At 42.1% G+C, this 22,500-nt stretch overlaps 1 protein-coding gene across 2 annotated transcripts in view; it reads right to left on the bottom strand.

Annotated features, from left to right (window-relative positions):
- Window positions 1-22,500, bottom strand: part of FAXDC2 (fatty acid hydroxylase domain containing 2) — a 72,343-nt gene that overhangs the window by 43,956 nt on the left and 5,887 nt on the right. Inside the window, exons 1-2 of one of the 2 annotated variants that reach the window (XM_085870008.1) lie at window positions 19,796-19,897; window positions 6,039-6,083 (exon numbers count right to left, since the gene is read on the bottom strand). In XM_085870008.1, coding sequence (XP_085726134.1) covers window positions 6,039-6,083; window positions 19,796-19,810 — 60 coding nt within the window. In that variant the 5' untranslated portion in view covers window positions 19,811-19,897. Of the gene's footprint in view, window positions 1-6,038; window positions 6,084-19,795; window positions 19,898-22,500 lie in introns of those variants that run through there. The other variant, XM_085870009.1, reaches the window with a different exon arrangement.

The raw sequence follows: 22,500 nt of genomic DNA, 5'->3' as shown, positions 1-22,500 counted from the left end.
TCACCCATAATTTCTGTCTGTTTGTTTATTTGTTTGTTTGTGTACAGAATATCTAAAAAAGTTGTGGACGGATTCGGATGAAATTTTGTGGACAGGTTGGGTGTGTGACAAGGACGAACCGATTAGATTTTAGTGAAGATCCGGATCCGGACACTAGGAATTTTTAAGCGATTCTTCACCATTGAGAGATCAGGCCAAAAATGATATACAGTACGATATCTCAAAAAGTTATGGATAGATTCGGATGAAACTTGGTCGAGATGTTGGGTGTGTCACAAAGAAGAATTGATTCAATTTTGTAAGTGATTCTTCACCATTGATAGATCAGGCCACAAATGATATATAGCACGATATCATAAAAAGTTGTGGGTGGATTCGGATGAAACTTGGTGGACAGATTGGGTGTGTGACAAGGACGAATTGATTCAATTTTGGTGAAGATCCGAATCCGGATCTGGATACGATAATTATTTAATTTTTTTATAAGTGATTCTTCACCATTGAGAGATGGGGCCAAAAATGATATAGTGTTGTGGTGCCGGGTTCAGTGGCGAGGAGGACCGCGAGAGGGAGCAGTCGGGCCGTCTCCCACTGAACAACGGAATTGAAAGGTCGTCACCCCAGATAACTCCGGAGTCAACGGGTCACTGAAAGGACCGCGGTCGCCAATATTTTGATGGCGTGAAGTAGGGTCCACTTGTCTATTCCAATTTACCTAAGTACTCATGCCATCTAACTACTGGGGAAGCCACACCCTTGGCCGGCTTTGTCCAAACTGAATCGCTGTTACCGACTCGGATCCGGTGTAACCGAGCGGGAGTTACCAAAGCCGCGCCGGTCCAAATAACAACTTACGGCACAAACGGCCTCACTATTTCTCAAGCCCGCACCATGCTAGGCCAATGAAAGAAAACGCGGACAACGAACTGGAACACTTAACACGGGGTTTATTTATAATGGGGAGAGGGAGACACATATTTTGATGTATAAAACTAACTAGAAAATAACTCGCAGTGCACATACACTTCATCGCCCATTAAACATAGGGACGGGACCCTGACTATAAACACATACTTATCGAAATAACTGAACTGCGGGGACTCTGGCTGTTTGTGTGCAAGAGGCTTCCAAATCCGTAACAATAGTACTGCATAGCATGATATTTCAAAAATGTAATGGGCCTGATATGTTCTCATGGATCAGGCATTATGTGGCAGAGGTGTGCGCTCCACCGAGTGCCCTTGTAGTTGTGCATGTGGTGTACTTCAAAAACCAAATGCAGCATTTTGTCCGCAGTTTATTGAATAAAAGCAACTTTCTCAATGGTAATTAGAACCGAACATCAGTTTCCAGGAGTATTCGTGCACTGCAAAGCACTTTGTGCTGCTCCTCAAGTGTTTGAATGCAATAGCAGGTGTAGTGTCGCATAAGGTTTAATTAATATTTTTCTATAAATAGTTGAGGCTCGTGGAAGAGCTGGTACACTGAACGGATCAGCACACAACAGGATGCAATAGGAACAGTCAAGATACACGCAATAGAACAATAGAGAGAGAGAGGGGAGAAACACCAACAGCAGAATTGAATGCCGATGGAGACTTGGACTAGATCGATGGAGACTTGGACAAACAATTGGTGTGGTGAGGAATGGGTTCACGAGAAGTCACATCGGGTGGACAAGATGGATACAGAAGGAAACTCCAAGGAGGGAAAACTAAAAATTTGAAAAGAGGAGGGATTGGGGTGTAGTCGAGAGGGGAGATGGTTAATGAGAGTAGAAAAGGTCATGGTTTTGCATTGGGGATGATCTAAAATGATGAAGAACAGCTGTCTTCAAGACCTTGTGGGAAGAATGAGATTGAAAGAATGTGGAAGTTGGTTCTACAGGAGGGTGGGATGGGGTGGGGGTGGGGTAAGAATGAATGAGCAGTGATGTGAGCAGTGATCATGGATTTATGTCATTTCACCAGAAGGGGGTTGATGGTGGAATGTGTGTGCCTTGCAGAAACCTGGGAGAGGGTAAAGCACAGAAAGAGCAGAGGGTGCAAGACCAGAAAGGAGGTGGTGGAGGACAGAGACCACTGCAATGTCTGCGATGGCGAAGTGATAGACCCAAGCTCAGCTTCATCAGGGGAAATTTCATTATGCTTGGAGGCCTTGTCCTTCCACAGCATGAATCTGCATAAGATACGAGTCAGTGGAGCCAGCACAGAGGGGAGGGCAGTACTACATCAAGCTGTGGATGAATGCCTTGTAGGTAGATAGGAGTTCAGGTGTGCCAAGAAAGGACTTTGTACGACGGAAGATGTACAGTCAGCTGCTGGCTTTGGAGGCCAACTTTGAAATGTGGTTTGCCTGAGAAAGATGATGGCTGATAGTGAGACCCAGGAGTTTGAATTACTGAACTTCCTCAAGAGGATTGTTAAGAAAGTAGATGGGGGTGTTTGCCAGATGGTCCTTTCGGAGAGAGATCGTGAGAGCGTGAGATTTGTCAGGATTGAAAGACATATTCCAAATTTTTGACCAGCTTGCGATTCTGTGAAGGTCTGAAGATAGGGAAGAAGCTGCAGCCCGTCTGTCCGAGGGATGAGGGATGTCACGGCAGAGGGTGGCATCATCATCAAATAGATAAAAGGGGATTTTTCCAGAGTCAGAGATCACTTTTGAAGATCAGGAATAGAACTGGACCTAGAACACTGCTTTAGGGCACTCCAGCCTTGACAGGGAGAGGGGATGAAAATATTCCATTGAGAGCCACACGTTGGCGACATGAGTAGAGGAAGTTGTTGGGTAAGTAGAAACAGCATGTGCAAGGCAGAGTGGCCTGGTCTGAATCCAAATTCGTGATCAAAATGAGTTTGTTGGAGAAAAGGAAGGATATCATATCAACTGTGATGATGGATTCCATGAGCTTGCTGATTGGAAGTAAGCCGATATATGTGTGACAAGGACGAACCGATTAGATTTTAGTGAAGATCCGGATCCGGACACTAGGAATTTTTAAGCGATTCTTCACCATTGAGAGATCAGGCCAAAAATGATATACAGTACGATATCTCAAAAAGTTATGGATAGATTCGGATGAAACTTGGTCGAGATGTTGGGTGTGTCACAAAGAAGAATTGATTCAATTTTGTAAGTGATTCTTCACCATTGATAGATCAGGCCACAAATGATATATAGCACGATATCATATATACATATATATTATAATGATATATCCCCGATATATCGATATATATCTGTACTTACCCCCGATATATCTGTACTTAAGGGGATCCGTCTATGAAATCATTTTTTTTATTTCATTATTGTGTCCATCGTCACAAGGCAAAGAAACAGGCCTCCAATATAAATGGCATGCACAAGGTTTTTGATGGAAGTCTTAGCTGTGGATCCTGTTGTGAAGATTCTTATAAATAATGTCCACTCCATTGCAAACGAGCAGATTTGCATTGTTAAGGAAATTTCAAAAGTCCTTCTCAATAATCTTTCAAGAATCCTGATTGGAAAAGGAAATCTATGAATGTTAGCATTTATAAAACAATTGCATTGAAACAATGTAGGAACTGCCATCTTGCTTGCAAACTTGGGAGACCAGCTTTTCATTGCCAAAGTAGATGGGGCTTGCAGGAAACATTAGATCATGTAATTCTTCTCACCTTTTGGGGTCGCCAGAGAACAAATTACCAATCCAAGAATCATTACTTAGCAAATTCTAAGGGGAAATGAAGAATGGAATCACAAAAATTGTCAACTAGAGTTCACAGAGCACCTTACACCAAGCAGTTTTGAGAATCAAGAACATGGACGGGGTTTGCAAGCGGAAAATTTGAGTTGTCATGATGACGCCGTAATATTTTTTTCCAAGCACGACTAAACGGAAGGGTTTTGAAAGTGCCAATAAGGCAATTAGTGTTCTTGTGTTCAAGTACTGCATATAATTCATTTGAAATAAGATAAAGATTTTAAAGGTTGTAGAAAAAAAAAAATTCAGAAGTTTTACCGCCATTGATGCAGTTGTGTTTAACACCACCTTATTTAACATGTTCCGTTAGTTATTCATGCCTGTTGTTTGTGTCCTTTATGACATCATTCAAAACAGCAAGTTTACTGTTTGGAATGATTTTCAATTTTGTTTGACTGCCAGACAGACAAGAAATGGAAAATAATTGTCCCATTCCACTGAGTATGTGTGATCGGGTCAAATTTAGAGCCAAGGTTCTGCTAAACTACAGGTTCGTTTTCCGATTCATGTTCAAAATATTGTTGTGGTGCCGGGTCCGGTGGGGAGGACGACCGCTAGATGGAGCAGTCGGGCCATCTCCCACCGAACACCGGAATTGAAGGTCGTCACTCCGGATAACTCTGAAGTTGACGGGTCGCTTATGGACCGTGGACGCCAACATCTCGACCGCGCGGTTAGGGTCTCTTTGTCAAATTCCAATTTACCTAATTAGCCGTGCGGTCTAGCTACCGGGGAAGCCACACCCTCGGCCGGCTTTGTCCGAACCGAGTCGCTGTTACCGACTCGGATCCGGCATAACCGAGCAGGAATTACCAAAGCCTGCCGGACCAAATGAACAATTTACGGCACAAACGGCCGAGCACTATTTCTCAAGCTCGCACCGTGCAAGGTCAATGGTAGAAACGACAGGCAACGAGCTGGTACATTTAACAGGGGTTTATTTACAATAATCGGGAAGGGAGACACAGAGCAGAACTTAATCACGAATATGCAGGAAAATGTACAATGCAGTGACTTAAACAGTTCTACTTAGACTGGCCCCAGACAGACACGCACACCCAAAAAGGAATGGACCTCGTGGGTCTTTATTCGGCCCTTTAGCCAAGGAGGATAGTTCAGCTGGGGGGTCAGAATCTGGCCGGGTACCTGGCCGCCTCGTGCGGTTTCACCGACTCCAACCCACCACGGTGGGACTCAAACCCATGACCCGGAATCCAACGAGCCCCCGATCCTGGCTGCCACGAACGACGATACGAGCACCACGGAACACCTCCGCCACGACTACCACCACCACGAGGAACCAGAGAAAGACCGCAGACGAATGCAGACCGAAGACCAAAGAGCCCTCACCCCCGACACGACTACCTTTCTTATCCTTTCCCCCCACGCGGGTGGAGGGATCCGCTCTGAGGTAACTCGCCTCCAGATTGGTCGGGGGGCGTCGGGCGATCGGTGTCCTCCCTTCATTGGACGAGGCGAACATCCCATCTGGCTGGGGCGGGATTGGCCCTGAGGTGATCTCACCCCCAATTGGACGAGGGGAACTTTCATCTAGCTGGGGCGGAGTCGGCCCTGAGGCGAGGGGGCTCCACCCACATCTGTAACCTTGAACACGTGGGTTATGGCGCCGTGGTGTGAAGGGGAATTGATGTAGAAAACTAACTAAAAAATAACTCGCAGCACATACACTTAATCACCCATTAAACATAGGGACAGGACCCTAACTATAAACACATACTTATCCAAATAACTGAACTGCGGGGACTCTGGCTGTTGTGTGCAAATGGCCGCCAGATTCGTAACAATATAACGTTCAATTGAAATCAAGTTGTTCATCATGAACTGACATTTGAAGACAGACAGATGAACAGATAGACAAAGTGGACCAATTGCTTCACCCTGCTTTTCGCTTCACGTGTGCGGAGTAAAAAAAAAAGTTTATGGAAAGGTTGTGAAGGTTCTGCAAAACAAGCAATATAGAGGAAGAGCAAAACCTTATGGCAGCAATGGAGCAAACCATAAATGCATTCATAAGTTGATCATAAATGATGTACATAACAGCTTTACAGTGTCGAATGCGGAGGTGTTCACCATAGTGGTTATGAAAGAAAATACCCTGCAAAAAAAAAGAGATTTTGTGGAAATACCTACTTTAATCAATGCTGGCTGACATTACACCTTCAATAATCCGAATGATGACGTGTACACATTCAGATTTTCAACGTAATTAAAAAACAAACAAACAAAAAAACAAACCCAGCTCCTTTAGTTGTGTCGCCGATACACTTACTTGTGTGGGATTGTTTGGCAAAGGCTTTTGGAATTCCGACTTCATCTGTAACAAGAGCACAACCACTGTAACGAAGCAATTCCTCAAAAATTTCATTGAAAACAAACCACCACTCAAAGAAACATTAAACACCATTTATTTCCGTTAAATACCACAGTGGGAAAGGTTGGAACAGCACAGAGGTTAACCGAGTGTAAAGCACAATGAGGTCGGTGCAAAGTCATCACACAATTATACAAACCAGCAAGATAACACACGTGACCTGACAGTATCGTGATGAACAAAACTAAAGACCAACACCCCCGCACATACTTTCCTGAAACACCAAAGAAAACGTGCACTTGAGATCTGTATCGTAAGACAGTACACTGTTATTCAAACAAATGTACACGTCCCGTCGATCATATTTGTCTCAATGTAGGCCGACAGTACATTGAAAATATCAAATTTTCGCTTTGTTTTACTTTATGCAACAAACGTCAGATTCTCCTCAACAAATAAAGGCCGAGAGTGAATGTATCCCGGTATTTCAAGCTCATCGACGAAGCATGAAGCAAACAAACAAAAAATATACCATCAGAGATGGGGAATCCCCGCCATTGAATGTAAAAGGTCATACATATTCCAGATAATGAGGGAGGTGAATTGGAAACAAGACACCATTTGGTCATCATCTCGAAAAAGTTCCCAAGGGGTGAGGAACGTAGTAACCAAAAATAATTGAAATCAGATAAGCGGTTAAAATTCCATTTATTACAAAAACATGTTTTTCAAGATGGCCGCCCCAGTCGGCCATCTTGGATCGGGCCACGCCCAAAATCAATAGGGTTCTTCCTTTTCAGGTGGTTCATGTGTGACCCAAATTTCAAATCGATATGGCGAACAGTTTATGAGTTATCGCACTCACAGCTATAAATGTTGACGCCCGGACGGACGGCCGGACGGACAGCCGGACGACCTGGGTGACAACATCCCCCTTCCGCCATGCGGCGGGGAATAAAAAACCAACAAATAAAAAGGCTTTGTTACAAAGCAAACAATATTCAGAACAGAAGATGTCAATACAACCAGCCTGTGTGAATATGCTCTGTCTGGCAATGTCAGGGAGTAAATAAGAATAATTAGAGGCTCATACTCTTTACGGAGCCCCAAGCATTATAATTAAATAGTCTAGAGCTCTAGGCGATGGGTGCAAAATACAGCTAGAATTGCTCAGTAAGTGATAAAAGCATGAGACTTGGCAGAATTATTCTTCACCCCAAACTGATTATTTTCAAGGGCGGAGCCAATGAATACAGCATGTTCCTTAGCAACGGTTGCGAGGAAACAAATTTACCCGAGCAACGGACTTTTTAAGCCTATTTACTACATTCGGAAAGGTTGGTGTTATGTTACAGAACATCAGAACTATCAGTAGACATGTTTTAAAGACAATTAGTGTCATCGGAAAACAAAACAACACAGTAATTAGTGTCACCACAAAACAAATTAGCATTTGTTTTGTTGCTAGGTAATGGATAAACAATACCAACTGTCTATATTTATCCTCTATTTGTAAATGATGCTTCTACTTCACATTGCCCAATGGCCTACAGAAGAGGAATGTTTTGGGTAAATAATAATAATAAATAATGTTGGTAAATAACTTTTACCAAACTTCAAGAAACAGGATTTATGCCACTTTGCAATGTGTTCCTTAAATGTGGACTCCACACCATTTCCATGGTCCAATCGTGTGACATCTATTTGTACTGGCATGCAGTGGAGTTCATTAAATTGAACGATGTTCTTAGCTTTGGTTTTATAACCTGCATCAGTGGGACATCTCAATTGTTCTTTGCTGTCTACCTGACAAAGGACACATTTAGACCAGTCAGTTGTCAGGGTATCTGAAGGCGAGGGGCTTGCCATTTTTAAGCATGCAGGGGTAGGTTAGTTGACCATTACCACATCTTCCACCACCAAATAGAAGCTATACATACCTGCACAGAAAAAAAAAAATTCAAGGAAATGATTGAATAAATAATCAACAGGAGCATGCATTCATTGTTTATTATTATTGTCCTCTACAAAAAGGCAAAAATAAGCGAGAGGGGAATGCTCAGATGGTGATACAAACAGGGAAATTTGTTGCCTAGCAAAGGTTATGAAGCCTTCTGCAGTGAACAATTGCTCCAGAGTAATGCTAGCTAGCATAAGGAGTAAAATTTTAGATACGAGTACGGGCCCGTAGGGGTGGGCACGTAGGTGCGTGCCCGTAGGTGAGTACCAGTATGTGCAGCCCTCTCTCGCCCCCTCTCTCATCCCCCCTCTCTCGCCCCCCTCCTCTCTCGCCCCCCTCTCTCGCCCCCACTCTTATCCCCCCCTCTCTCGCAGATATTGGTCAACAGATACATGGCCGTAACTTGGGAACCGCTCATCCAATTGATATCAAACCTCGAAAAGGCACATCCGCGGGTCCCAGCAATATTCCTGGCAAGTTTCAATCAGATCGGACCGTTAATCGTGCAAAAAAAAAAAACAATACAAAATAAATAAATAAATAAACAAACATTAATTGTGACGTCATTCGTGACGTTTTTGCACCGTGTCTTGTCATTGGTCGACAGATACATGGCCGTAACTTGGGAACCGCTGATCCAATTAAAATCAAACCTCAAAAAGGCACATCCGCAGGTCCCCAGCAATATTCCTGGCAAGTTTCAATCAGATCGGACCATCAATCGTGCAATAAATAAATAAATAAATAAACATTAATTGTGACGTCATTCATGACGTCATAGCACCGTGTCTTGTCATTGGTCGACAGATAAATGGCCGTAACTTGGGAACCGCTCATCATATTGACATCAAACCTCGAAAAGGCACATCCGCGGGTCCCAGCAATATTCTTGGCGAGTTTCAATCAGATCGGACCGACAGTCGTCGAGAAACGGCGGTCGCAGACAGACAGACAGACAGACAGAGACAGAGATTGCTGGAATTACAGATGGATTAAAATACATTATGATTGGTTTGAAAAATTAGTATGCTGACATCCTATATACTGGTTGCTGAGGAAAATATGTTGCCTAGCAACCATTTTCAGCCTTTTGCAGTTTGCAATTGCTCTGGAGTGATGTAAATATGACGGGTAAAGTTATAGATAATAAAATACGTTGTAATTGATAAGTAAAATTGGTCTGCAGACATCTTTTGTGCTGGTTGCTAAGGAAAATATGTTGCCTAGCAACTGAAATTAAGCCTTGTGTTGTTGACAATTGCTCCAAATTGATGTTTATATGAAAATTGAAGTTGTAGACATTAAAATACATCATAATCATTTAATAAATTTGGTCCAGTAATCCTATGTGCTGGTTTCTAAGGAAAATATGTTGCCTAGCGACCATTGCTATGCTATATAGTTCACATTGGCTCCACCCCTGAAAACGTTTAGAATGTTGTGTTGAAAATTTGTGCAAAGTTCCATGCTTTTATCACAATCTGAACAATTTTTTCACCTCTCGCCTTGACTAAAAAGGCTCCACAGATCACAAGTGGAGGAAAAAAATAAATAATAATGGAGGGGTTGCCCATATGATGCAGGTTACTCGAATGAATGTGCGGGAAGTTGGTATTTGTTCAGGATGCTGGCGATAACTCGCCTCCTCGTGGAGAAAGACACCATGGGATCATTAGCGTTCACCAACGAGCCGTGCTGGCTTACGGGTACCCAGCTTAATGGCCTTCCGATGGACGAGGCACACGTTGATGCCTCCTCACCCTGCCTGCGAACACCGGTGTGACAGTTTTTAGCTGGATTGACATTCAAACCCAAGCGACATAGCTCGAAGGTGAGCATACATACCTCGCTCGGGGCTGTGCTGCCAGCCCACATTAATTAGAAGAACATCAACTTGAAAGAATTTCAAAATGCAAAGCCTGTCCACGTCCGCTTTGTACTCAAACTACGACGACGACGACAACAAAAACAAATGCAAATTCTATTAACTCGCGTTCAACATATTTTCATAATAAAACGTTTGTTTAAAATTTGTTGACAAACTGAAATGGTTAAAAAAAAAACAACAAATAAATAAATAAATAAATAAGTGACGGCCTGAACAGACACATTGAAGCTCAAATGGTAAAAAAAAAATTATGCCATGGACGGATGGAGGGATGGACAGACAGACACAAAGGCGATTTCAAAACCCCATCTCCCGCTACGCGAGCAGAGGGGCTAACTCGTAAACAACTGACAAATGCTCTATATAGTAGATGGGATTTGACGCTGCGTTCTAAAATAGGCCATCAAAACCAAAGAGGCTCGTGTTGATTAATAAGCAGGCCAACCCATTTTCCCATGCAACAATCCCTTAGATGCAAAAAGGTTGTTGAAGTGCGTAATACTTGGCAGGTTCATGATGGTAACAAGACTTTTCCATTGGACTTGTTTGACTTCGAGCCAACCATAGTGCTTTAACATGACAAGGATGTGTCAAAAAGTCTTTACTGTAGGCTTTGTTCACTATATCAATGTGGAAACGTTAACACACTGTAATGCTGCCAGAAAACAACAAAGAAAAAGAAAAATAATGATGCTCAAATCTTGCAAAATTTTGACATTAGATCACATGAAAATTAAATAATAAAGGCCTTCCAAAAAACACACAATACCAACTGTGATGTGTACATTTAATTTTGATGAACCATACTCTTTACAGAGCGAGGGCTGGCAGGATGGCCTTGAGGGATGCACACTCACCTCAAAGCTGTCCATCCTGGGTTTGAATCCAGACCCAGCTATAAAACAGTCATTCCGGTGTTTTATCATTGTGTGTGTGCTGTTTCTCGGATGCACGTTAAACTGGGCTTCCCATATACCGACATTACAGTAGTCAGTAGACGTTAAAAATCCCACGGTGTCCTTTGCGAAGAGTAAGCGAGTTATCGCCGGCACCATGAACAAATTCCAAATTCCTGCCCTAACTTCAGTTGAACAGCAGGACGGACCAGCCGGTTCATGAAAGACTTGGGCCAACCTCCTCCCGGACAACCCCACATGAATGCGGGAATAATTGTGGCAGTTAAAGAAGACGATACTCTTTACAAGGCGTTGGTGCTGCCGAAGGAGTTTCTTGGCAAGGGTTATATTGGCTGGATTGCCATTGCCTACCCATAGTTGTTTGTCCGTGCTCTACCCTTTTAAACGCTGAGCACCAAGCAAGGCAGCATGACGTACCATTTAAGTCTTTGGTATGACTCGGCTGAGGTTCTAACCGCCAACCTCACAGACTCAGAGCGGACGCTCTAACCATTACGCCACCGAGTCTGGTGACGTGTGAATAGAAAACAGAAAACTGGCAATCAGTGTTCTTGCTTGTAATGAGTAAACAAAGTGTTTCTCCTAGACATTTTTACCTCCGCCACCGAAGGTGAAGGAGCTTATGTTTTTACCACTTTCTGTCTGTTTGTGTGAACGATATCTCAAAAAGTTGTGGGCAGATCCGGATGAAATTTTCTGGACAGGTTGGGTGTGTGACAAGGACGAATTGATTCGATTTTGGTGAAGATCTGAATCTGGATCTGGATATGAGAATTATTTGATTTTTAAAGTGATTCTTCACCATTGAGAGATAGGGCCAAAAACGATATCGTACTGTATAGCATGATATTTCAAAAATGTGTTGGGCCTGAAATGTTGTCATGGATCAGGCAATGCGTGGTAGAGGTATGCGCTCTACCAAGTGCCCTTCTAGTTATACATTTTGTTTGTTCCATTTCTGCTTGTTCCCCAGTTTTCCCTTCCACTTCTGTGAATGTGTTTACAGCTGTATCCAACCTGTTCACCCCCTATGTATCCTCCTCCCCCTACCCTTGCTCTCAGGTCCTTTCTTCTTCCAAGTCTCCCTATATATTGTCCCTCTACCCTGCTGTTGGTGTTTTGTTCCACCCACCCCCCCTCCTCCCATTCCACTGTTCTTTTCATTCTGTTATATCTTGTGTTCTCGCTCCTGCCAAAGCCTGTACTATACATTTCCACCCCCCTCTCCCCACCCCCCAAAAATTATTCGTGATTCTCTTAAATACAACTCAGCTGAAAATAGTGAAGCTATTATGAAACAAAAACTTATGATGATGAAACAGAGATAAACTCTATACCGAATAACAAACAGATGAAAGCAACACCAGAAAGATACTCTGAGATCAATACAATGTAAACAACTCGAGGGGGAGCACTCGGGAGAGTGCAAAACCTCCGCCGCTAATACTGCTGGGTCACTCAAGTGAACCTTATATCTTATTCATTAAATATGTCAACAGTGCTGAGTTATAGTTCTTTTCTCCAACATTTTTTTTTTTGGGGGGGGGGGGGTTGGAAATCACATAAAACATGTAAAAATGCTAAAAAAAAAACAAAAAAAAAAAAATCTAAATTTTGTTGAAAGAAAAGTTGCAAAAAATTTTTTTTCTCTAACAATTTTTTTTTGGGGGGGGGTTGGAAATCACTTAAAACATGTAGAAATGCAAAAAAAAAGATTTTTTTTCTCTCAAACAATTTTTTTTGGGGGGGGTTGGAAATCACTTAAAATATGTGGAAATGCAAAAAAAAAATTTCTCCAACAATTTTTTTTGGGGGGGGGGTAACAATTTTTTTGGGGGGGGTTGGAAATCACTTAAAACATGTAGAAATGCAAAAAAAATTCTCTATTTTTTGGGGGGGTGGGAAATCACTTACAACATGTAGAAATGCAAAAAAAAATTTTTTTTTTCTCTAACAATTTTTTTTTTGGGGGGGGGACCAAGTCCAAACTTTAATGGCATGATCCTTGGACCATACCTAACCCCCCACCAAGTTTCGTCGAAATCCGTTGAGGAGTTTTTCCATAATACTGTTCACAAACAAACAAACAAACAAACAGAAAGGGGTGAAAACAGTAACCTCCATCCATCTTCGAAGATGGCGGAGGTTCAGGGCCGGATTTAGGGCAGGGCCCACAGGGCCACGGCCCGGGGCCCCGCGCCTCCCAGGGGCCCCGCGCAAACGCAAAGATCACAAGAAATTCTGCTATTTCCCCCCTTTTGTTTGTTTGTGAAAAAAATCGAGTTCGTTTGTGTAAATGGTCAGTGAATCACGAAACAAATACTCAATATCCCTGTTAATTTGGCATCTGTTTGGTTATGTTTGTCATTTATTTTATATCTTTGAACTTACTTTTTTTCCTTTCCACTGATCATAAGAGCGCAATCTTAAGGTCCACCACAGAAATAGGTCACACGAAAAAAGTGAGGGTTTTCCCAATGCCAGCAAGCTATGGCCGTCTCGATTTCATTTTTGCAAAATTACATGCCCGCCCTGAATCTATGTTTGCTATGTACTGCGCAGGCGTACTGCTGGGGTGGTTATACTATAATTGTGTAATTCAAGTTTACACACCGGATAATATTTTATTATATTTATAAGGTGTGTCTCGGTGGCAGAGTGGTGAGGTTGCTGGCTGGTCACCTCAATGTGGATTCGGCGGAGTGGGTTCGAATACTACCGGTGGCATATGTAAATCATGTGTCATGGCCGAGACACGGTGGTTTCCTCCGGGTTCTCCGGTTTCCTCCACCAGAGAGACACACCTCGCAATAATAATCTGAGCCGTGGAGAGATACTCGACAAGCCCAAGGCTTCTTATCAATCCACATTAATATATCTCGATTATTATTATTATTATTAAGATGTGTTCGGTGTCAACTGCTGAAATATTACTTTGTATTGTAGGAACTGCCTTTGTGTGGACCTGGTTGAGCCATGGCGGAACGTGAACGTGATCGAGGAAGAAAATACCAGTCTGGTGCGGCCAAGCGGAAGGAAAGCATAGCAGCCGAAAGCGAACGGAACAAACTACCCAAAATTACAAGTTGGTTTAAGAGTACAACAGCCACAGTCGGGTTATACAATGAACAGGATAACAACGCGAAGGGAAACATAGCTACGACTACGTCAGCATTATCTGCTGTTGGCCCTGCTCCTTGTTTCAGTGCTGCTGATGCTCGCGGTGATAAAAACTCAAACGATTCTGCTTCAGAATGTGGTTCAGAAGTAGACAGTGAAACGGCTGAAGATTATGAAAAAGACATTGGCCTTTGGCCAGACCAGCTACCAGAGAAGTTCCGAAACTACTGGATCGAGAAGGATAGTGCACAATGTCGTAATGTCGACAGTGACTACAAGAACTCCGCTGTCCGTGATGGAAATAAAACTCGTCATTGTACAAAAAATTTGTTCAGGAGAAAACACACGTTATCTGGAGAAGAAATCGATCTCAGTTGGCTGTGCTATTCTGAAGAGACTGTCCGTCTGTTCTGTTTTATTTGCCATCTGTTGTCACCCATGTCAGACACTAAAAGTCGGTTTACATCCGGGTTCCAAGATTGGAAACACGCTAGGGAGTCGATAGAAGGACACAGTAATTCAGATCAGCATAAACAGGCAATGTCGAGCCTGGCCAGCAGAAAATCATTGCAAGGCCACGTTAACGCTGGACTAGTTCGTCAGTACGAGTCAGAACAGCACTACTGGCACAAAGTGCTACGACGGTGTGTGGATGTCCTCATGTTTCTATGTGAACGTGGCCTGCCCATCCGAGGTGACGACGAGGTGATCTGTTCGGTACATAACGGAAATTACCTGGGAGTGATGGAGCTTCTGAGCAAGTCCGACACTTTCCTTGCGGCACATCTCCATAAACATGCCAACAAAGGGAGCGGTAACGTAAACTACCTCTCATCGACAGTATGTTACGAACTAATCAATGTGCTGGGTAGAAAAGTTCTGAGTGCCATTGTAGCGGAAGTTCGGAGGGCTCAATATTACTCCATATCGGTGGACTCCACTCCGGATGTGTCGCACACTGACCAGCTATGTCTAACCATCCGCTACGTGTTGCCAGAGGGGCCAGTAGAGCGTTTCTTGACATTCGTGCCCTTACTGAATCATACCGGAAAGGAGATCGCAGACGTAGTTCTTGATTTTCTCCTAACGAACAAAATTCCGATCTCTGACTGTCGCGGTCAATCGTACGACAACGCCAGCAACATGTCTGGAAAATACCGCGGCATCCAGGCGCACCTAAAAAGTCGTTGCGAATTCGCCGCGTTTGTTCCTTGCATGGCTCATTCTCTCAACCTCATTGGGATGTGTGCTGCTGAGTGCTGCACGGCTGCTGTGACTCTGTTTGGTATCGTTCAACGGCTGTATGTTTATCTTGTGAAGTCAACCTATCGTTGGCGCAAACATCGCGATGCACTAAAACACATGCCAGTCGTCAAGTGCTTGTCAGATACACGGTGGTCGGCCCGTGCAGATGCTGTAGAAGCACTGGCCAATGGATTCCAGCAAAATATCATGGTACTTGACGATCTTGCAATGGATGAACATCGAAACGCAGAGACACGGCAGTGAAACTACTCGAATCACTGACAGAGTTCGTACAGGACCTACGGGAACGGTTCGACGACTTTGAACATATTGCTATTGATAAATGTGGTCACAGCGAGTACGAAGACGATCAGTGACGTGTTCGAAGGAGGAAGCGACATCATGATGAAGTAGACAGTGGCGATGACACCCAGTTACCGCCCAGAGAGAGATTCAGGACCACATCCTACATACCCATCATTGATCAGCTAACAACGTCACTAGGAGATCGTCTCAAGGCCTATGGAACACTCCGTCAACGTTTCTCATTCTTTTCAGAAATAACGACCATGCAGACGGATAAGCTCTGCGACTCCGCTGCAGACCTGGTCAAGAGTTACCCGAACGACCTGGAACCTTCTCTGGTTTTGGAAATTGTACATTTCCAGGCATTTCTCAAGACGATGCAGACAGAAGACTCAGAAAAATTGTCTGGAACTACTATGTTTTCCACAATCCACAACTACGATATGGTGGCAGCATTCACCAACGTGGAGATAGCTTTGCGGGTATACCTGTCAATGTTTGTCACGAACTGTACGGGAGAACGATCATTCTCAAAATTGAAAAGGATCAAGAACCATCTGCGTAGTATGATCGGTCAAGATCGTTTGGCATCGCTGGCCATACTGAGTGCTGAACACGAACTATTCAGGAGAGTAAGCACACGCGAAACAATCGAGGACTTTGCGCGAATCAAAGCCAGGAAGAAGCTAAAAGATTCTGTAGGTTTTTAACATCTCGCAAATATATTGTAGCATTTATGCCAAAGTGTGCAATAATGCAATCATATCTGCAAAAATGACAAAAAAAAAAAACTTTCTACATTGAGATTTGAGATGATACCATCACGTTTTGGTTTTGCGATTATTTTCTCTGTTCCGTCGTTTTCATCCATAGTGGTGTTTCTTGTATATAAACTTTTGTTACTTGTAGTTTCTGAAATACATGTTTTTACACATAAACTGTGGTTTTTTCTTTTGCCCAGTCTAGGTTGGTGCATTTATATATGAATACTTTTATAAGCATATATGAAGTAAAAATGGCTGTGGCCCCGAGAGGGCCCCGCATACTTCTAGGGCCCAGGACCCCGCAACACATAAATCCGACCCTGCGGAGGTTAATAAACCCAGTCCACCTTTGGTGAGCAGAGGTTGCAACGACCATGAGCTGACAAATTGAAGCAGCCAAACCATGCTTTTTTTTGTAGTTTTCATTTAAAACCATCTTCGTAGATCACCTGGCCAGTAATAAACTGATCCCTACTGTATTCCACAATTATTTGCAGTACACGTCTGACGTAATCAAAATAAAGACCAATTACTGCACCGTAGTCCCAAGAAGGAAGCCAGACATAGCACGCACGCACGCACGCACACGCTATTCTATTTGGAATTATAACCTTAACTTACAAGTAATCGATTGATTTCTCGAATGTCCGGATAATCAGCTGGGAACCATTTTTCATCAAGGTTTCGATCCTTTCAGCCCAGAACCTCTCCAAACAGCGGATCCACAACAGCGGTCAAAGGTCCACATCAATGGATTACTCAACCTCAATGGACCCACAACCTCAAAGTTGTGTCCAGACACAGTCAGTCAACACAGCAATGCAATATCCTTATTCAAACTTATTTAATGTTTACTTTTATTGAAAGTACTAGTACGTGCCCGTACGTGCTTAAAAAAAAAAAAAATAAATAAATAAAAAAAAAACTTTCAAACCGCGAGCCAGAAACAACAACCACACAGGCCGTTTCTTTGCTCTTGCATGCCAGTACGTGCGTGGCCGTACGTGCAAACCCCCCAAAAAATAAATAAAATTTAAAACCGCGAGCCAGAAACAACCACACAGGCCGTTCCTTCACTTGCATGTGCCCCGTACGTGCAACCCCCCCCCGCCCCCTGCCCAAAAAAAAAACAAAAAACATTTTTTCAAACCGCGAGCCAGAAACAAATACACAGGCCGTTCCTTCGCTCTCATAAACGACGACTGGATTGGGGCATTGTGTTTGTCTATAAATGCATATAAGAAATTAATAGAATACAGTAAGTCATCACTATCCAGAAGTAGTGCGTGCCCATACGGAATGTTCGCATCATTCCACGAATTATCGCTTGCACTGAAGTAACAACTGCTGTGATACTTACACACACACACAGAGTTAATTAAAATCCAAATGAAAATCAAGTTTACCTCCCTGTCTTTGCTTGCCATGACATTTGCTGCCATTGACCATTGCCACTCCTACGCCACGGTAACTAAGGCACCGATCCCGATCGTAACCGGCACGGCACGTGACATCATCGTCGGCCGGCCGCGCATCGGCCTACGCGAAGTTACGTCCTCACTGTCCGGAAGTTCGCATTTCGAAGGTACGATTATTCGCAATTTAGTTTTAATGGCCAATTATTCAATTAGCACCAATGTATTTTGCCTTTTCGCAATGTCATCGCAAGGAAAAACACCAAGAGAAGAGAAGAAAAACAAAACAAAAAAAAAACGTACGTGCAAAAAATTTTTAAAAAACTTTCAAACAACTACACAGGCCGTTCCTTCGCTCTCGTAAACGATGACTGGATTGGAGCATTGTGTTTATCTATAAATGCGCATAAGAAATCGAGAAATTATTACAATACAGCAAGTCATCACTATCCGGAAGTCCGTACGTTGTAACCCGTAATGGGGAACGTAGATGAGGATCTCTTCCCTATCGGCCACGCCTACGCAGCAACGTGTCTTGTCATTGGTTGGTAAATAAAATGGCCATAACTTGGGAAGCACTTGTCCGATTAATATCAAACCTTGAAAAGGCACATCCACAGGTCCCCAGCAATATAGCTGGCAAGTTTCAATTAGATCGGAACAGTGGTTGTCGAGAAACAGCAGACAGACACACACACACACACACACACACACACACACACACACACACACACACACACACACACACACACACACACACACACTGCTGGAATTATAGATAGATTACTCGATATGACTAACTTTAATCATGCATCACTTGATATGATAATATCCTAGGTTGGTACACACACACACACACACACACACACACACACACACACACACACACACACACACACTGCTGGAATTATAGATAGATTACTCGATATGACTAACTTTAATCATGCATCACTTGATATGATAATATATCAAGCGATAAACACCTTACCTTGGAGACATGTCCATAACACAGTACCTCCATTGAACCATCAACTCAAACTATCATTAACAACCGATTTGAACATGCTGCTCTGTGTATCCTAGCAACCAATAAACTATTTTAATGCATTTTTATAATGTGTTTAAATTTTTTTTTTTACCTAAATACCCCCATCATTGAATACCATCTATAAATACATGTTGAATCAATAGTATTTATGAAATAATTTACCTCACTAAAATAATTAATTATATCAAATGCAATGCAAAAGGAACTTGTTGACATGAAAACCAACCAAACTGAAATAAAAGGTGACGATGGAGTGTTAATACATTCTCACAAGACCTGATCAAACAATGAGCCAAATATCCTTTGTTTAACATGATGGAAAAAAAACCTTCTCAGCACGTTTCACAAAATCATCCTTCACTGAACAAATTCCTGCAAATCTAAGTACCTGAGATGAAAAGACATTGTGACCCATTTTGATTGGTACATTGCTACCTGGAAAGGTATTCAAGACTACAGGGAATCTGCAATCATCAACTTTATCATATACACGTGTACGGAAACCATTATGTTCAACTCTAACCAAAACATCCAGATATGCAGTAACTGTACAATCATTACCACTCCTGTTTACAATCAGGTAATCTGGATAAATCTTGTAAAGCTGCCAATCAAACATAATTATAGTTAACCACACAAATATCATCGATATAACGACAAGTATGAGATAATATTTGAGCTAATCCTAATTTTTTTCTCCTTCATCAGTTTCTGCATCAATGAAAAGTCACAGAAAATAAGAAAAATATCTGTAAGTTGGGGGAGCTGCAATTCCCATCCATGGGAATACCCTTAACCTGTTGAAACATTATCCCACATAAAGAAACAAAAGTGTAAAATAAAATAAAATTAACAAAATCCTTAAACTTCTGCTTATCAAAACAATGAAAACTTGAGTTCCTTTTTAGAAATGAATGCTCGATCAAACTTGACTCATAAAAACTTCTTAAAAGAGTTAAAAACCTTCTCAATTACATTGAAGAGTGAATCCCTCACTAGTACTAAATACACATTTGTATATAAAGTTTAAAAAATCAAAAACTTCAACTCACTTGATATTGAGGCATCTAATCCTATCTCAGAACTCTAAAGAATGCATCTATCGTGCATGCTGTTTGCAAGACGAAAACCAATGGTTATGAAACTGGAGAGTAGTTATACAGCTATGCAGTAAACAAGTACACTCAATAAACAAACACGTGATCTGTTCCAGCAAAATACTGTAACCACATCACCCCCCTGAGCATTCACAAACAAGCAATCTTATGTTGCACAACTACTTTGCTTCCCTCATGTTTACCAATACATATCTCTAAAAATAATGCTGAAAAACAGCTTTGAAGCCTGAGGGCTGAGAACCGATAAACATTTTCAAGTTATATAAAAAAAACAAGAAGGAAAAGAACAATCAGACATTGCAGACCCTCGTCAGGACTTGTTTATGTGGTGTTTGTGTCCTGGTGTGTTACATAATTAAGAGACATAATTAGAACTGCCACTTAACTGCTGACAGTGATGACCAGGTACCAAGACGTCGCGCTTTGATCGGACACCTGACCCGTGGCGTTTATTAATATTCAACTTAATTCAGAATGGGATTAAAATAAATTCAATTCAAATCAAATGGAAGACCAAATAGTTGCAGTCCTTCATTGCTGTCATCAGATGGAATCCAAACAAGCAAAAAGCAAAGATGGAGTAATCAGGATAAGATTCACATTTCAAATGCTACTGCTCTACCCTCAAACCCATCCCGGCACAGCCAAGTGAGCCTTATTCAAAAATATATCAAAAATAAAAAAGAAACTAGAATCAAAAAAAATATTCTGGCTGCCAGACCATGCATCTGCTCAAGTTGAAATTTAAAACATGTATTTCCCATCAATACTAGATCATAATAAAGTTTCACATCAATTGATTAAACGGTTCAAGAGAAAGAATGTTTTTAAAGATTTTCGCTCAATCCAATATGGCTGCCAGACTATGTATCTGACATCAATTATTTGTGAATACCTTGCTATCACCGAGGCTTGGGGAACATTTGTGTAAAGTTTCCCCTTGATTGATCCAGCCATTCTGGAGAAGATTTTTTATAGGTTTTAGGGTAAATTCAATATGGCTGCCAAACCATGTTACTTATGACATCATATGTGTGAACCTTTTGTTACTCATGGATAGGCAGCCATACGTGTGAAGTTTCGCCTCGATCTGTTCAGCCACTTCAGAAAAGATTTTTGAAAAAAATCATTCTGTGGAATCATTTCAAACTTTGTTTCAAAACAAAAAAAATTCAAACAAACAAACTTTGTTTGAAATTCCCGCCGAACAAAAAACGACTCCTGCGAACAATTGACGATGCTTCCGAACCCCCGCGCATGTTTGGCGAACTTTTGGAGCCTAAAATACGAATGTTGGACTTTTCCATTTTTTCGACATTCACATCCTTCGCGAACCGTTTGCGTGTCCCGTGAAAACCCACCTTAAGGGAACTCGATTCATGGACCAAGTTGTGAAGATTTCTTGTTCTCAAAGTTTTGTTTCGAGGGCTCTTCTCAGGATCGTCACTGAGCCCCGAACAGCTTTCAACTGCAGTTCGTTTGTTGAAGCGATTCCCAGCGATTGTTTTTAAGATCGCCATGAGGTTCTTCTTTATCATTCCCATTGCTCCCATTATCATTGGAACAACTTTGGTGTTCTTCAGCTTCCAAGATCTTTGCACTTCATTTTTGAGATCTTGGTATTTGGTCATTTTCTTGATTTGTGTGTTGTTTCGGCCAAAATTGCTGTGTACCGATACCTCAATTAGCATGTCACCTTTTCGTTGTTGTACCGAATTACTACATCCGATCGCAATGCTTTGTTTTCTATGTTCATGCGACATGAAATCATCAGGTCATAGCTGAGCGTGTCGTTTTCAATTATTGGTTTTGGTCGACGTTTCCAAGAGTTTTCTGGATCTGTGATATTGACTTTTTTTTAACAGATGTGCCAGCGATTCCTCGACATAATTTGTTGTGCCTTTGCACATGCAGCTGTTCTGACAAGAACATTTTTACATCCCGATAGGACTGGGTGTGCGCTGCCGCTCGCCACAGGGCGAATCCCCCTTACCTGTGGCTAATATTTTAAACTACCCATTAGCCACTGTGGCTAATCCACGTTTTAGTGTTTTTTTTTTTTTTTTTACCAGTTTTAGATGAACTTTGGGTGATTTTAGCACAGAATTCAACCTTCGTTGAGACGGCCGCCATTTTGTATGTTTTGATTATGGGAATCACGCGTGATTTCGTACAAGCTTATATATACTAAGTTTAGTAGTTTTAAACTAGTTTCTAGTAAAAAATAAATAAATAAAAAATCGACCAAAATTACGCATGATTCCCATGATTCTCGTGTCAAGATTTTATTTTAATATATATATATATACATTTCCCCCCCCCCCCCCCCGGAATGATTCGGCATGATTCGGCGCTACATGCTTTGTTGGGTCAGTGATTGCCAAGTGAGTTTTGACACAATCAGTAGTAGTACGAGTTTGTTTGGATGAGAGAGTTTGTTTGGATGAGTGAGTTTGATGGGTGACTTTGGTTGGAAGTGTGAGTTTGATGTGTGAGATTGGTTGGATGAGTGAAGTTGATGTGTGAGTTTGACTGGCATGAGGTTGCTCCAATCCTGGTCCACAACCACCTCCATCACCCACTACCACTTACTAAAGGCACAACGACCATACCCCCCCTTCTCACACACACACACACAC

Source organism: Eptatretus burgeri, chromosome 2, assembly GCF_056783735.1.
Source record: "Eptatretus burgeri isolate ZD-2024b chromosome 2, Ebu_testis_v1, whole genome shotgun sequence".
Classification (NCBI taxonomy): domain Eukaryota; kingdom Metazoa; phylum Chordata; class Myxini; order Myxiniformes; family Myxinidae; genus Eptatretus; species Eptatretus burgeri.
Note: the sequence above shows the minus strand (reverse complement) of the source record. Positions and strands in the feature narration are given on the sequence as shown.